We start from the raw sequence: 17797 nt of genomic DNA on the forward strand, positions 1-17797 counted from the left end.
AAGCAACCTCTCACAACCAATCATTAATTGAACTGACACCTGCCATTGCACATCAGTCCTCGTATCCATAGAGTTGCACAGAGTTACTATACTGACTGTACATCGTGTCCCCGATGTCAGAGTCTACACACGCTGCCTACCATGAGAAAACGAGACCAGCATATCGAAAAAAATACGTTTCAAATCGTTCTGTTGTGTTTCTCTGCACAAGAGCCGGGTATTCGTTTATCTAGGCAAGGAGCTTTCGAATGACACAAAAAATGTACAGTCGATAGAAGTCCGTAGATTGTCCCTGCAAGTGTTGCCTTAACACACACAGTTCGCAATCCAGTTCCAATGCCATAAAGTTGCACTTTATTCGTTCACGGTTTGTTCACGAAAGCATCGTCACAACACAAATTACCCTAGATTTACAGATGGCCAGACACTAAATGTGCCTTTTTTCCCATGGAGACCACATTATTTACATCACCATACATCATGTCAACGGGCCTTCCACTTGCAATGGTTCCCCATCGGTGAACAAAGCTTCAATTAAGGTTGGAATCAACCATGTCTAGCCTATTTCAAGAGTTCAGAAGCACAAACACTGCACCAGCAACCCAGAGTGGTGGTATGCAGTACTCAGGGTTTAAAATCCCAAAACTACACTTGGCTATGGGTAACATCATGGTGAAGGACTCCAGATTACTAATATCGATCACCTGGGACTCTCTGATGCACACTGACATCGTATGGCACACGTATTTCTTTTGAATTTCGCCTTCATCAAAATTGCCGTCCCTGCTACCTCGGGTGCAGCAGTCAAGTGCCAAAGTCACTTAGCCAGCGCACTGAGCAGCCTAAAGCTTCCTGGCTACTAATGGTAGCCCAGAGGCGTTTTTTAACCCTTTGAGGGTCGAATTATTTTGAAGAAAACTTTCCCAGGTGGTCAAATTACTTTATTGCGGATCTTGAATCTACAAAATGTATATAATCGAGAATAAATAGTAAAAAAAAATTAGGAACAGTACTTTGGTGACAGCATCACTCACAACTGGAAAATGTTCAATAGAATAGAATAGCAACGGTGATAAGCAAGCTAAGAGCAGCACCAATAAAGATAGAAATCAACTTTCGCCGCCTCTGCAAAACAGTGCCCACAAAGAGAAAACACGTTTCGCGCGACTCCGTTGCGATCCCGCGGCGGAATCGAAACCGCGTAGGCACGTTGCCACAGAGGGCGAGAATACCTCGCGAGCAACGGTGATAAGCAAGCTAAGAGCAGCGCCAATAAAGATAGAAATCAACTTCGGCGGCCCCTGTAAAATAGTGCTGACAAAAAGAAAACTCAAATTTCACGCGACTCCGTTGCGATCACGCGGCGAAACCAAAACTACAAAAGGGGTGTTGCCGCAGTCTGTGCCGCCGCGCTAAAGCTAGACATAAGTTCTGCCTATCTCCGTAAGAAGGCAGCACAAAATTCAAACACTTCTTGTAAGTCCTAAGAGGTGGCAGCAACCCCCAGTGAGCACGCATTGATCTTTTGGCGCAAAATTTCAAACGGAAGATCGAAACCGTACCCGTACGGCAAAGACCTTGCGGGACAGAAAACCACCGCCGTACATATATGGCAAAAACCTTCAAAGGGTTAAGGAAATCTGTGGCTAAAGAAACCACAACCTGACACCACACTACTCCTGAAATGGAACTCCCATCACACGGATTATAACTTACCTCCGCCTGCAACGTGTTCTGCTATGCCAAACTTATTCCTATACGTGAATCCTGCAGTGACAGTAGCCCTGAAAGAAGGGAAAATGAGGGGTTTATTGGAAACACCTTGTACACTGGCTCAGCTTTTGTCTAAAGCAGGCATCTCAAACCAAAGTATTCATGACGGACAGCAGCCGAATGCCGTTTGCTCGTTATGCTAACCTGCAAACAGAAGCCTTCCAGAACAGTAGTTACAAACATGCCGGTTACTTGTGAAAGCCGTGGGTCGCCCTCCTATGAATAAATTTATTCACTCACTCACTCACTTTTCAAAGACTTGTCACACCCAACAAGACGACCACTCTGTTAGTAGTAGCGAAAGCAAAACAGTCATGTGGCATAGTATGTGGCATAGTGTGCGAGTCATGTGAGTCATGTGGCATAGTATGCATTAACATTACTCTCCCCCCTGACGGTGAAGGGTGGCATGACTCAGCCCATTAATCATCAATCGCCATGTGACACGCCCTGGTTTCCCTATTGCCACTAGTCACTTTCCACCAACCCATCCTCCCTTCAATCTTCCCCTGCCTTCTCCCTCCTCTATCATTCCCTTTCTCTCTCCAATTTGGTTCGCAATTTGCATCGAAGCAGCTGCCAATGTTGCTTCAGAACTAACAGAACAGCTACCTGTCATAAGATGTCAAATTTAGTTACCAGTATACTATAAACAGAAAAATCGCTCAATAGAATAAGTACGGTTGGTTTCCACAATTTCCTTGGCAGAGAAGGGTGCCGAGGGCCATCACTAGGCTTTAGTTAGGTTGGCTTCATCGCATAACAGTGATGTGGTGCGGAATACAGGCACGAGGGACCGAAGACCTCGCCCGCAAGCACACCTCGTGTTCATGTCATCATGCTGTTTCACAGCGCTAGTGCTGACAACAGCAGTTCAAGGTCACAACTCATCTCCACACATGGAAAATTCTGGGAGAGCCTTTAGGAGAAGAGCCACTTACAGGGGAGCGGAGCACAGTTTGATGTATCAAACAGCTGGCGAAACTGTAGTTAATATAGCTAGACTTTCCTATACTTTTACACAAGCTTTTCAAGGGGATAATCAGTGTGTTCGATATAGCCAATAATTCGAAATATCCCAGTTTGACTTAATGCCCACGGAAATAACACCAGAAAGCCTGTTTGCCGATACGAACAAAAAACACATATGCTACACTCCTGAAAAATAAAAATTAATAATGCTAAACTTAAACTACAACTAACCACTGCATAAATACTGGGCAATTCCAGTTATATTAGCTAAGGCATGCCTAGTTGCTCGCCATTCTCAGATTACTATATTACACACTTTTGGTTATCACTCCTCTCAAAGGAGGTCTGCACAGGCGTACACCACATTACTTCATGGATGTCATTAGCTGCCCTTTATGATGTGGCTGACTTTTGCAAAAATTTTCAGAAATCTGTGCATGAAGTAACCTGAATTCAACTTTCACAGGATAGCTCCCACTCGGCAGTCAAAACCGAAACGTCCGAGAAACACTGCAATCAAAAATAATTTACGATTCCCGACGGTGATTTATGTTCACTAATGTCTTGCTCACTAAAAAGAACACACAACAGAAATTTGTCTCTGCACTCCTTTATGACCACCAGCACTTCGGCCCCCAGAACTGCGCTGTACTTACATGTAAATCGCCGAGAAAGCTCCCGTCCTCCAACCAATCTTGAAGGCTCCTTTGCTGAACTGTAGAAGCATTGTGTCCTGGAGTTCACGCTGCAAGGAAAGGAACCAACTAAAACGCAAGCACCTCCAAAGTTGTGAGCACCACCAAAACAGGCACAACTTCTCACAGCCACAAATGATCAATTAGATTTAGCATGAAGACGCAAACAAGGCTTTACTGACACACAGGATGGGATGCTTTCTTAAAGGGGCCCAGAAACACAATCTTAGTTAACTGGTTTGCCTGTTGATTGCATACGGTGAGTTATAATGGTGCTATTAGCGTCGGTAATGCCGCATACATTCCGTTCTTTAATATTTTAATGTCCTCCCAAAAACAACTTCATAGCTCTGATGGTGTCGCCACCCAGTGGCGGGTTTTTAGCAGCGAATATGACATCACCTGGCGCGAGCTTGATGATCGGACAAAAGTAAATATACTGCAAATTGTGTGAATAAATAGAGACACATTTTGTCACCTGTCTGCGTTTTATATTAGATCAACAAAAACAACTTGTTTGTCTTAGATAAAAGCCCTGCAAAGCAAGTAAAATAAAAATACACCACCAGGGCGCTCTGGCATGGAAACGACGCTGCCAGTCTCAGCAAGAACGAGTTACAGAGAGCAGGCAACCATGGAGTACAAACTTCCGCGACGTGCTCTGGCTGGCTGTTTTGATTGGTTGCGCCAGGTGCCGTCATTGGGAGAGCGAAATAGGAGTGGGAAGCCCCGCCAAAATCGAGTTGAGGGCAGCGTTTTGTTTGCTTGTATTTTGACATTTCTCCACTGAATAACTCCCGTTCCTGTGCATCGATTCCTGTAGTTCTTTTTAAGTCAGCATCTGTGTGACATAAAGAACCCACCTGAAGTATAGCCGGTATCCCCCCAAACAGTGTTTCGCAGCCCCTTTAAATACAGCCATGCCAGACCGACAAGGCACAGATACACTCATGCCTAAGCTGCCTGGCATGACTGAGATGCGTAACCACCATCGAAAATTTATTTAACGTGACTCCGGCACAGAATTTTTATTTGTGTGCGAGGAGCACTGCTTAAGATTTAATGGTGCACTGTGCAATTCGCGCACTCAGAGTCAGTCTGCACATATCTACTGCAGGCCATACGGGAAGGTGACAAGGAAATAAACTTTTTTATCTAACACTCTGCTTCTTAACTTTTGACTGCACATGCAGAATTTCACTCCAAATTTACAAAGCTTCAAGACACCCTGAACTTCTTCAGCCTCGCAGACTAATCACTTGGGGCTTTCACGATAGCACTTTGGGTGCCCTGTGTTTAGTGGCAAGAGAAAAAATTGAATTGAAAATTGGTTTTGAGGAAAGGAAATGACGCAGTATCTGTCTCACATCTCCGTGGACACCTGAACTGCACTGTGAGGGAAGGGATGAAGGAAGGAGTGACAGAAGAAAGGGAGAAAGAGGTGCCGTAGTGGAGGGCTCCCCCTCCTCCAGATTGTGTAGTGGAGGGCTCCGGATTAATTTCGACCACCTGAGGATCTTTAACGTGCACTAACATCGCACAGCACACAGGCGCATTTTGCGCTTCGCTTCCATCGAAACGCGGCCGCTGCCGTCAGGTTCGAACCCGGGTACTCCAGCTCGGTAGACGAGCACCTTAACCACTGAGCCACCGCGGCAGGTATGCCGAGGGACAGAGTCTTAGCTATAAGCTTGACCATCTTCAGCCTGCTGACAGAGATGAAAATTCTCGGACATTGGCAACAGAGATTTAGAGCCTTGAAAGCGCACCAAACACTGTTCCACATCCAGTAGGAGTTGTGCTTATGCAATGGCTTGCAACTTCGCTGCACACATGTCCTTAACTGTCTTTCTTTTTTCCCACCAAGTCCCCTTTCCCTAGTGAAGGTTAGCCAACCAAGCCTTCCTTTCCCCACTCTTTCAACTCTCTTAAACTCCAGAGAGCAAGGATATCAAAGCAGCCCGGCTAGCCAGAAGCTCTCCTGACCCCCACCACCTGCATTTATGAAACTAAAGGTGTTGAAATAGCGTCATCATGACATGCCATTAGGACAGGCAGACACATCATAGGCAACAGCACGTAATATCGGCACTGTGAGCACTGCGCATTGCAGCATAACATGCTCTCTAGAAACAATTTCAAATGCACCACAAGCAAGGTCAACGTTATCTAAGGAAACTTAACGGGCGGAAAAAAAAAAATCCAGACGAAATTCCATCGACTTTTAAAAAGGGGCTAAATGTTACTAGTATATCAGAGGTCTCAAACATGCAGCCCGCAGGACTCCAGCCACTGTTCCGGATGAACCTCAATCGTTCTCTCTTATTTTCCCTCTGATAATCTGTAGCTGCATATAATTCCTTGAAGTGTGGTTGCCACAGCCTACATTATTAGTTAGCGTTCCAAAATAAGGGTCAGGATACTTCGAATACAACTGAAGGAGGCGAAATTATAGAGGCCCGTGTACTGTGGGATGCGAGTGCACGTTAAAGAACCCTAGGTGGTCGAAAGTTCCGAAGCCCTTCCCTGGGGCGTCCCTCGTAGCCTGAGTCGCTTTGGGACGTTAAACCACCATAAACCATAAACAAACTGAAAAAACAAGTAAATAAAAAAAAGACCTAAGTTTTTGGTTTTGCTGTTTATTTTATCCCTTTACTTTTTCGTTTGCTTCCTTCTTGGCCCTCTCCATCTCAGACAATTGGCCCACAAGAGACAACTGGCCCACAAGAGACAATTGGCCCACAAGAGACAATTGGTCCACAAGAGACGATTGGCCCACAAGAGACAATTGGTCCACAAGAGACAATTGGCCCACAAGAGACGATTGGCCCACAAGAGACAATTGGCAACAAGAGACAATTGGCCCACAAGAGACAATTGGCCCACAAGAGGCAATTGGCCAACAAGAGACAATTGGCCCACAACAGACAATTGACCCACAACATGCAATTGGCCCACAAAAGACAATTGGCCCACAAGAGACAACTGGCCCACAAGAGACAACTGGCCCACAAGAGACAACTGGCCCACAAGAGACAATTGGCCCACAACAGACAATTGGCCCACAACAGACAATTGGCCCACAACAGACAATTGGCCCACAAAAGACAATTGGCCCACAAGAGACAATTGGCTCACAAAAGACAATTGGCCCACAAGAGACAATTGGCCCACAAGAGGCAACTGGCCCACAGGGCGCCATACATAATACAACAGGCACAACTACCACTGTCAGATCTTCTGACACTAAGGTAAATCGAAATTTCTTTTCGGCGTTTTGCATTTTTTTCCCTTCTTTTTCTGTGAACTTTTGCTGTCACAGTTAGTCAGAAAGCAATGACAGTTTTCATGTTAACCGCACTGCCAAAAGAAGGCAAAGTTATAAGATATGGCGCCCAGGGGCTCTACAAATAAAGAGGTGAGACAGCATGGAAACGTGACCAAAAGACCGAGAGGTTTTTATCAAATGCACCGACCGCTGCCTGCCTGGTGTTGAGAAAGACGTTGCCCTGGTTCTGGCGTATGTAGTTGGCCCTGGCGGTTGTGGCGTAGTTCCATCCACCGATAATGGATCCTACGACGGCTGCGAAAACGCCCGTCGACTCCACCAAACGCAGCTCCGGCCCCAGACCAGCACTGCAGAAGTGCAAAAAGTGATGATTCCTCACTTTGGCATAGCAGTGAAAAAGACAACAAAAGCAACGTACCCCTGAGCGTTCTTAGTTTTGAATGACTGCTGCCATCTTTTGCATACATTATCTAGCAAGCAACCCCTTGTCCTATCTGCTCACAGCAGACAGAAATAGGGGAGCTCGATTCTGGCAGTCCGACACCATAGGCAGCATAGGAGGGTTCTCGCACAGCTGTCACCCTTAAAGGAGCTGCGAAACACTGCTTGGGGGTATACCGGCTATACTTCAGGTGGGTTCTTTATGTCACACAGATGCTGACTTAAAAAGAATTACAGGAATCGATGCACAAGAACGGGAGTTATTCAGTGAAGAAATTTCAAAATACAAGCAAACAAAACGCTGCCCTCAACTCGATTTTGGCGGGGCTTCCCACTCCTATTTCGCTTTCCCAATGACGGCACCTGGCGCAACCAATCAAAACAGCCAGCCAGAGCACGTTGCGGAAGTTTGTACTCCATGGTTGCCTGCTCTCTGTAACTCGTTCTTGCTGAGACTGGCAGCGTCGTTTCCATGCCAGAGCGCCCTGGTGGTGTATTTTTATTTTACTTGCTTTGCAGGACTTTTATCTAAGACAAACAAGTTGTTTTTGTTGATCTAGTATAAAACGCAGACAGGTGACAAAATGTGTCTCTATTTATTCACACAATTTGCAGTATATTTACTGTTTGTCTGATCATCAAGCTCGTGCCAGGTGATGTCATATCCGCTGCTAAAAACCCGCCACTGTGTGGCGACACCATCAGAGCCATGAAGTTGTTTTTGGGAGGACATTAAAATATTAAAAAACGGAATATACGCGGTATTACCGATGCTAATAGCACCATTATAACTCACTGTATCCAATCAACAGGCAAAACAGTTAACTAAGATTGTGTCTCTGGGCCCCTTTAACGTTCAGTCAGTTGTTGTTGTTAGCGGTGAGTTATTATTAATAAACATAAGAATGGAAGGAAAAGATGCTGCTGGCCGTGGCATCTGCCATCGAAACCTGAAGCACCTGAGCTGTGGCTAGAGGGAATAAAAGGACAGGGGAGAGGGGGAAAGAAAGGGGAGAGTGATAGCTTCAGCCACCCTCGAGTTCAGTCGCATTCTACATGACACTATAGCTAAAGGGCGGACGTTTTATATATATATTTTTTTAATATTCTGCGCCACACTTTTTTGTATCTTGGATAATGACTCAGCACAACATGAAAATGTTCACAAGTACATGAAACAGACAGGACAATGCTACCGACAAGTGATCAGTTGCCAGTAACGTATTGTCCTGACTGTCTCACATGTGAACATTTCATGTTGGCCAATTCGTTACTTAAGAGAATGAAGCACCAAATAGCCCAAAAACGTTTCGCTTGACTACACCTTCTTGACGTTTTTTTTTTCCCCTTTCAGAATGTAATTCGCCTGTTTTGTTGTTTTTGGAGACTTATGTGCTGTGGAACAATTATCATTTTTCTTTGTGGAAGGGAGGTGATATATGTACCATCTCTGTAAAGTAAAAAAATAACACACAGCTTATTTTGGCTTTTTTGCTAGCACTAGCAGTAGATGAGCCATTTGACAATCATACTTAGAGCTGTGCTTGCAGAAGGTGTTATCACACACACAAAAAAAATTGACAGGGGTTTAACGTAGTTAAACCGAGGAGACGTGCAAAAGCGGGTGTCCATTCTTAAATTGGCGGAAACAATTAAGCTCTGCCTTATGCGTATGACGTGATAGCGTAATGGGTTAATTCCCATATATGCAGAAGGTCATTCTCTACTTTATACTCATAGATCCCTGGGAGTCCTCATACCCTTCCTGGCACAGTGGTTAAGAGATGCACCACTGCACTGGCGGGTGGCTGTTTCTATCCCAGCCACCCGTCGGGATTTTGCGACCCATGTTGCTCTTCCCGAGCTACCTCTCGCACAGATGGCACGACGCTCATCGGAACTTACCCGAGCTTACCCGGGTTACTACCAGAGCTTACCCGAGTAGCTCGTGTAAGCTCGGGTAGTAACTCGGGTTGCTAGGCAATGGCACCAGATCGTACGTGCCGTTTTTGTCAATACGCTTGTGGTTAAGCATTTGGTTTAGCACGTGCCGGCTCCCTGGCCGGCACGACGCCGTCATGAGCTGTGAAACACAGCGCCTGTGCAAGGGTGGCGCCCTCTGGGTGTGTAGGCGACAGGCGGCAGCGGCGCAGCGCCATCTGTTGGAGCGCAGCTGAAGTGGTTGCTAGGCAATGGCAACTCAAGGTCATTTGGTAGCCGCACCACTACGAGCATGCGCAACGAGCTGAGCTGGGCTCCAGTAGTGTTGCTTTCGCAACAAAAATTAATGGAAGGGGGCAAGTGAAGGGAAAAGAGGTGCTTGTTATGATTTCGGTGGCTGTTGGCTTCCATCATGTGTAATAGAAGGGGAGTTAGTGGAAGTCAATTTCTCTGAACTGGGCTGTGCAAAAACCAAATAAATGAAAAACAAACATGCAAGAGGACAACTTCATACCTTTGCCACGCTTAGGCAAGTAAAACCATGACTTTCTAGCTACAAGCCTTCACAATGTAAATCATTTTGCCTGTCGTAATAGATGCAAATGCATTTCTCCAGGAGTGTTCTTCACTATGTTGCACCTGTTGACTTTTCCTGACAAGTCTCAGCTTTGAAAAAGCCCTCTCGACGTTCATCCTTGGGACTGGAAAGCTCAGCGGGCAAAGTGCTGCAGGAGCTAAGCACAGCCACTTATTCCAGCACGAGTACTATAAATAAAGTGCCACTTTTGAAAGGGCTACGCACCTTTTGAGACCACAAAAATTTTGTTACCTCTGTGTCAAAATGCACAATGTCTCGAAATACACAACCGCATTACTTAACCATGATCCTGCTGCTTTACCATGCCCTTCGCTTCCGCATTTTGTTGATTTTCTTGAGCAATTAAAAGTAAGCTATGCTTTTTAGCCAGCTAGCCACAGCATGAATGACAGGCATACAAACCTTTCCTGGAGAGAATTCAAACGGAAAGTCGAGTAAATCTTCAGTCGATTTTTTTTTTTTACAGTTTGAACTGAAGAAACTAACCATTAATTATAGCACTCATTCCGTCAACTTATGTGCCCTTGTCTCTTTATTTTTTTTTGCAGCATTTAATGCCTGCAGCAAGTACAAGCACTGTACCGTGTTGTGCTTCTTTATCGTATTTCCACCTAAACCTCTGGCTCATTACAGCTTGGTAACTTAGTCGGTGGTGCAATGTGTGTTGAGTGCAGAGACGCAGAAGATTACGCACTATTACCGGCTTACATCATGAGCACCCAAACCAGGAAAGTACCGCTGTCAAAGTTGCTACAAGACAAAAGTTTTGCAACATATAGCTCTGAGCGCAGTTTCACTGCAAATGAGCCAGTTGTTGAGGCGCGAAAATTTTAAAAAGTCGCTACGATAAAGATGCACAACACTGTACCGTCGTCAACATGCTTAACACGAACGCTCGATTGCACGTCCTGCACTAATATTATGGTCGGCGTCCGAGACCATGCTGCACAGTGTGTTTGTGGCAGTTTGAGACAGCTCATGCCTTGCTTCCACCCTAATATTGTCTCATACCCAGCGGCTGACCCATAGCGGTGCCTAATGTCAGTGGAGTGAGTGAGTGAAAAACATTTATTGCTCCAAAAATCAGGTTTTAGCGGTGGGCCGATGTCTTCATGTCTTCGGCCTCTTCACAAGGTTGGCGCCCCTATTCCAGGGCACCGCTGAGTCTTGCTGCTTCGCAGGCGTGCTGCACCAGTGCCCTTTGGGCCGTGAGCTCGCTGCTGGTCAGCAGGCCCTCCCATTGTTCCGCATTCGGGTCATTTAGCTTGTGAAATGCTCTGTTACGTTCGCATTCCCATGTGATGTGATATAGCATGGGGGTTGCTCCGCACCACGGACATGTGTCCCTGTATTGTGTAGGGAACATCTTATGTAGTATGTATAAATTGTGGAAAGTCCCCGCTTGCAGTCTCCGCCAGCAGACCACCTCGTGCTGTGTTAATGACGTGTGGGGTGGTGGGTATTTGAATCTCCGCCCTCTGTGGTAGTTTAATATTTCTGCATACGTTGGTTCCACCGTCATGGGGTCCTCCAGGGTTTCTGACTGCCCTGTTCGGCTCGTGATCTCGCGAACTAGGCTGTCTACCCTCGAGTTACCCTCTATCCCGGTGTGTGCCGGTATCCAGAAAATCCTGTGTCTTAAGGTTTTATTTGGAAGCTTTGCTTCGAGGAGGATGCTCAGCGCTTCCTTGCTTATTTTGCCCTGTATGTAGTTCCTGCATGCTGCTTTGGAGTCTGTTAGGATTATCAAAGACTTGTTCCTACGGTAACCTTCGGCCGCCGCTAGAGCTACGGCAGCTTCCTCCCCCTCCGTTACCGTACAGTTTCTTAATGTCGCGCTGCTAATTGGTTCCCCCATGTGGTCTACCACTGCTGCCGCGACTCGGAACTTTCTGGTCCTGTGGTCCCATGGATAGAGGGCCGCGTCTGTGTATACTGTGTTTTCCATTGTGGCTAGGTTCCGCTTCACATAGTCTGCCCTGGCCTGCCTTCTAGCGGCATGGAGGTTGGGATCCATATTTCTCGGCAGAGGGCTGATGTCCAGTGTCTGGCGGACCTCGTCTGGAATGCTAGCTGTTCTATCTACGATCCCTTCTACGTTGTGCCCTAATCTCTTTAGGAGCTTGCGGCCGGTGGCTGTCTGCTGGAGCCTGGCTATTTGCGCACTTAGCTGGAAGACACGTGCTCGAGCGTTCGTGTTAAGCGTGCTAACAATTGCACACTGGTAAAATGGTGGCTATGGACAAGCCAAGTGTGTGGTTTAGTGCAACATGGACACAGAGGCGCCCAGGAATGCTTGATTTCGTTCAAACTGAAAGCTATAGACAGCAATCATTTGCAGCAGTCACTGCATATCTGGGGGCACATACATTTAGAGCGATTGTAGACTGCACACTTCAGAAGAGTTTTAGATTCTTTCACTGTGCTTGTTGACCACTTCGTGACCTGTGTGTTTATTTTCTCACCGCGTTTTTACTGCATCGCGATTTCGCTGCGCGCATTTATAACCGCATCGTCTAGCTTGTATACTTACATCGCCCAGGGCCCTCAGGGTCTGAAATGTGCCACCACAAGCCATGAAAGCGCGACTGTTTACCAAGGTAATGAGCTTGACACGTTCTGAAATCGTTGTCAAAAAACTGAACCGAAAGCCGCGTACATTAGACGCAGTCCTCGATAGTTCAAGGCAATGTGCGGTACTCCCACACGCTCGCTCCAGTCTCGACCCGCTTATTTCGCACGACGGACCCTAACTTATGACGCACACTAGTGTAGCGACTGCTATTTCTTTCCAGGCAAACTAGCAGCGACCGAAACACACGTGGTTTCAGCTTCTGTAAGAACACAAGAAAGCCGCTGCAGAAAGTGCTTGCCAGGCCAAACTTACCTGATATCGAACATCATTTTTAAGCGCTCTATGCCGGTTTCGTTCGCGATGGCAGTGCTCATTTCAGGATTTTCCGGTCGAAATATTTCGCTTCGCAGGCCCTCAGGGGCACTGCTGATTTTCGAGTTGTCTTCAAAAGGCATCGTCGGAGGCTTGATTCGAGGCCGCTCGAACACTGGCGTTACATAGCACAGATTAAAAACACCGCAACTCGAGCCTATGCAGACCTCGATAGTTCAAGGCAATGTGCGGTACACCCGCCAACGCCGCACAGCAATTCCGCCTTCACTGTGAAAATTGCGCAGTTCCTATGCCGGCCACCTCCACCACCGCAACGTTAGAAACCGCCATGGAAACCGCAATCGGACGACGCCATGCGGGATACGAAGGGCCAGCAAAATAACTCACGGAAAGAAGAGGCCTATTTTCACGTCCGATTTGAACCACAGCGAGCTCGAGCGCGACCATCGTTTTGGCGAAGAGATGTGCCTGACAGCTAAAATATAAAAACGTGCTAGGTTCGGCGGTTTGGTCAAGCTTTAGCCAAAACGTTGCTTTAGCCCAAGTCGGCTACCTAATAAGCCTAAAACACGCTGGCACGCATAAAATTTTCTTATGACTCTAAGTACGCGTCATAAACAGCGGCATCATGCGGATCTCGCCTTGAAGAAAAAATATTTTTAAAAACAGTTTTCAAAAAGAGGCGCGTACTTCGTCGGCCACACACATGTACAGCATTCATGAACAAAAGGTGCTTCCAGAAAACTTTATTAACGCGAAAGCATTGCTAGGCTATGTCGGCGGCTTTCTGTCATCAAAATCGTGTCCACAGCGATTGTCGGAAACTATACAGAGATATCGTTTAAAAAGTGGTTATAATCGAAGGAAGATGATCTGAGGATGCGGGCAGTACCACGTGACATACCATGTTTTTTTACCACGTGATATGCCCACGTGGCCAAAAAGGTGGGCGGAGCCAACACGCGTAGCGAAATTTGAATGTCCGAAATGAATACCAAGGTGAAACGATGGGGGCTTCGGAGTCAATCGAAATCTAATCAATAATTAACAAATGATAGAAACGCCAGTAGTAAATGAAGATGAATTAAGGTGCATTAGAGTGAATTAAGGTGAACTAATTATAAATTTAGGTGGATTAATGTGACTACATTGCGACTTAATGATACACTGCAGTGAATTAAAAGAAATGAATTAGAGTAAATCAATTGAGATTTAAGTGATTGAAGTTTGAATTGAATAGATTGATTTTGAATTAAATGCGAATTAATTATAGAATAGGGTAGATGAAATTATGGGCTTTGGAGTTAATCGAAATCTAATCAATAATTAAGGTGGATTAGTGTGGCTATAATGTGACGTAATATACATTGCAACGAATTAAAAGTGAATTAGAGTAAATCAACTGTGAATTAAGTGTGAATTAAAAGAATCAATTCTGATTTAAGTGCAAATTAAAAGGATTGATTGTGAATAAAGTGTGAATTAAATTGTTTAATTGTGGATTAAATGCGAATTAATTATAGAGTAATGTGCATTAACTGTGGTTTAAGTTGTAATAAATGACTTCATTCCAATGAATTAAGAGTGAATTAAATGGATTAATTGTGTTAAAATTGTGAATTCAGTGAGTGAAGTGGGATTTAAATGAATTAATCAGGGTGCCATCAAAGACATCACCTATATGGAGCAATTAGAGGTGGCGAGGAGGCGTCGATGCTTTCGCATTACTGCAATGCGGTTTCTGCAGTGCCCTCTAACGTTCTGGTTGGCTGCGTTGTTTGTTTCTCGTTGTTGTGTCTCCAGACACATGTTTGCATGCAAAGGACGAAAGATCTGCCAGTAGACATCACGGCGGATTAATGCGACGTCTCGTCGAACAAGGCAGCACACATTTAATTCCGTATGCTCCAATAAAATGCGCGTGCGCAGAAAGGAAGAAAAAAGGCTTTGAAAATTGGTTTTCGAGGAAAGGAAATGGAGCGCAGAAACATGTATCTCGGTGGACACCCGAACTGTGCCAGTAAGGAAGGGATAAAGGAGCTAGCTAGTGAAAGAAGAAAGGAAGATGTGGCGCTCGAGCGTCTACCGAGCCCGGAGTACCCGGGTTCGAACCCGACCATGGCGGCCGCATTTCGGTTTGGTTTGGTTTGTGGGGTTTAACGTCCCAAAGCAACTCAGGCTATGACGCCGCAGTGAAGGGCTCCGGAAATTTCGACCACCTGGAGTTCTTTCACAGTGCACGGCCACATTTCGATGGAGGCGAAAAGAAAAAATGGCTGAGGCTTAACTTGGTTAAGCCTGGAGAATGCGAAGCATCATCGTGTCGCGTAATTTGCAGGCGCACAACCACAGCGACGGCGCGAGGTGGGCCCCCGTTTCTCCACTGTCGTGACGTCATCGTGTCACATGGTGTGACGTCATGTATCACGTGATTTGGAGGCGCACAACCACAGCGACGGCGCGAGGTGGGCCCCCATTTCTCCACTGCCGTGACGTCATCGTGTCACGTGGTGTGGCATCATCGTGTCACGTGATTTGGAGTCGCACAACCACAGCGACGGCGCGAGGTGGGCCCCCGTTTCTCCACTGTCGTGACGTCATCGTGTCACGTGGTGTGACGTCATGTATCACGTGATTTGGAGGCGCACAACCACAGCGACGGCGCGCGGTGGGCCCCCGTTTCTCTACTGTCGTGACGTCATCGTGTCACGTGGTGTGACGTCATGTATCACGTGATTTGGAGGCGCATAACCACGGTGAAGGGCTGAAGTGGTAGCTAAAGTAGTATGCTTCGCTTAAAAGGCGCCCGTGTGCTGTCAATGTCAGTGCATGGTCGAAATTATTCCGGACATCTCTTTTTTCTTTCATTTCCCCCTTTATCCCTTCCATTACGGCGCGGTTCAGGTGTCCACCGAGATGTGAAACAGATACTGCACCATTTCCTTCCCTCAAAACCAATTTTCATTTTCTTTTTTTCACCCGCCGCAATGGCTCAGTGGTTATAAGGGGCTCGTCTACCGAGCCGGAGTACCCGTGCTCGAACCCTACCGCGGCGGCCGCGTTTCGATGGTGGTGGTGGTGGTGGAAAACATTTATGTAAAGGTATAATACAGGAGGTTATGCATGAGCTGACCCAGAGGGGGCCAGCCCTTACAAATACTAGGTGGAGGTCCCTAGTTCGGGACCCGAGTGGCATCGGCCGCCGCCCGGGCTCGCGCCCGACCAAGGCCCGTTGGGCCTGCAGGTCAGAGCAGCCGAGCAAGGTCGCCTCCCAGTCCTCCCGGGTTGGGGTGAGGGGGGATAGCAGGGTTGGAGGGGCAGGCCCACACCATGTGGTAGATGTCCGAAGACTTCTCCGCACAGTGCGGACAGCTGCCAGAAAAAGAGGGTCGAAGTGTTTCAGAGCTACCGGGCACAGCAAAGTATTAGTGTACAGGCGGAGCAGAAGCCGCTCCTCCGCCTTTGAGAGACCTTTGGGCGGGGATAAAGACCATGGCCAGATCGATAGAGTAAAACGATGTCTTTGAAGGTTTAAGCTGGAATAAATTCGAGTTCCTGATCGTCAGGGTCGGAGGGGAATGTCCGTTGAGAGAGCGCGCGGGCGGCGGCGTCAGCTGCCTCATTTCCCTCAAGGCCCATGTGAGCGGGAGCCCAAACGATGGCGGAAATCAAAAGGCGCCCGTGTGCTGTGCGATGTCAGTGCACGTTAAAGATCCCCAGGGGGTCGAAATTATCCGGAGACCTCCACTATGGCACCTCTTCCTCTCTTTCTTCTTTCATTTCCCCCTTTATCCCTCCTGTTACGGCGCGGTTCAGGTGTCCACTGAGATGTGAAACAGATACTGCGCCGTTTCCTTCCCCCAAAACCAATTTTCATTTTCTTTTTTTCACCCGCCGCGGTGGCTCAGTGGTTATAAGTAGAGATGTGAAGGCCTGAAAAAAACACTGCAATTTTGGAAAAAAACCGGTTTTTTTCGTTTTTTTCACACGAGGAAAAATGGAAAAAAACATCTAAAATTTCACAACGCAATTTCAAGGTTTTATGATTGCTTGCTTTTAGTTTAGGTTTTTGCTTTCAAAACTATTACAGCGTGCATCGTTGAACGATTGGAGAATAGTCGACATCGCCGGTGCCAGGTAGTGTTTTTAAAACGTTCGTGCTGCGAGTGCGCGGGTTGAAGGCCAGGTCACATATAAGATCCAGGCTGGACTTAAAAGCACAGTAATACTTGAACGCACGGCTGAAGTAGAACAAAATAGCTGAAAATTTTTGTACAGAGCTACACACATGGCATAAATAACATAGGCTGCTGTGCACGTAAGCGTTTTAGCCAAATACAAGCCTAGCTTCTTCATTTCCAACGTAGCAGAGTACAGGACTGTTGTGTCCCCTTATTGCTTTTGTGTGTGTGCGCCCCCTCCTAACGACCACTCGCATTCCCCTCCTAACGACAGTTCGCATCCTCCTCCTAACGACCACTCAATCCTCCTCCTAACGACCGCTTGCCCCTCGTCGCACGCTGTCGCCGGATGCCCCCCCACGGTGCGCCCCCGCACCCTTCTCCTGTTCTGGGAAGCCACTCCCTGCCGTGGACGCTTCTCCACTCCCTCCTTTCTTCGGGCGGCCAGTTCGGCTCCTGCCTCGGTCGACGCTGGTCGCACCCTCTTCAGCTTTAAATAAACGAAGTCTAAAAGTACCGTGTGCGTCTTTCGCTGCATTCAACACAGCGACCGGACACGACAGTGGCGACGAGAAAGTGGATTCGACCCGCGCTACGCAACGCTATTGACAAGCCATGGCTACGCGAGGGTTTCCCAATCAGATACCAGAGTTCAACGGCTCATCGTGGTCATCGTGGGTTGGACGCCTTCAGTTCTACTTTGAAGCTAACAACATCACAGACCCAGCCTTGAAGAGGGCCAACCTGCTGACGCTGTGCGGGGAGCAGACCTACGATACTGTCTGCGCCCTTATTCAGCCAAGCACACCAGCGGCAGTGTCTTACGACGACATCGTAAAAGCGCTGCAAAAGCACTACGACCCAAGGCCATCCGAGGTCTACAGCCGGGCTCGCTTCCAACGACGAGATCAACTGGGAGGAGAAACTGTGAGCGCCTACGTAGCCGCGCTCAAGAAGCTCGCTGCCGACTGCAATTTTGGAACGCTGTCGACAACAGCT

General features: G+C 47.1%; 1 protein-coding gene across 2 annotated transcripts in view; it reads right to left on the reverse strand.

Annotated features, from left to right (window-relative positions):
• Positions 1-12989, reverse strand: part of 140up (RPII140-upstream gene protein) — a 23936-nt gene extending 10947 nt beyond the window's left edge. Inside the window, exons 1-4 of one of the 2 annotated variants that reach the window (XM_089553133.1) lie at positions 12597-12988; positions 6917-7076; positions 3402-3490; positions 1717-1784 (exon numbers count right to left, since the gene is read on the reverse strand). In XM_089553133.1, coding sequence (XP_089409259.1) covers positions 1717-1784; positions 3402-3490; positions 6917-7076; positions 12597-12739 — 460 coding nt within the window. In that variant the 5' untranslated portion in view covers positions 12740-12988. Of the gene's footprint in view, positions 1-1716; positions 1785-3401; positions 3491-6916; positions 7077-12596 lie in introns of both variants that reach the window. The other variant, XM_089553132.1, reaches the window with a different exon arrangement.
• Between the last annotated feature and the right edge of the window lie 4808 nt (positions 12990-17797).

The sequence above is a fragment of the Amblyomma mixtum genome, chromosome 7 (genome assembly GCF_055824585.1).
Source record: "Amblyomma mixtum isolate Tamu chromosome 7, ASM5582458v1, whole genome shotgun sequence".
NCBI classification, from domain to species: Eukaryota; Metazoa; Arthropoda; class Arachnida; order Ixodida; family Ixodidae; genus Amblyomma; species Amblyomma mixtum.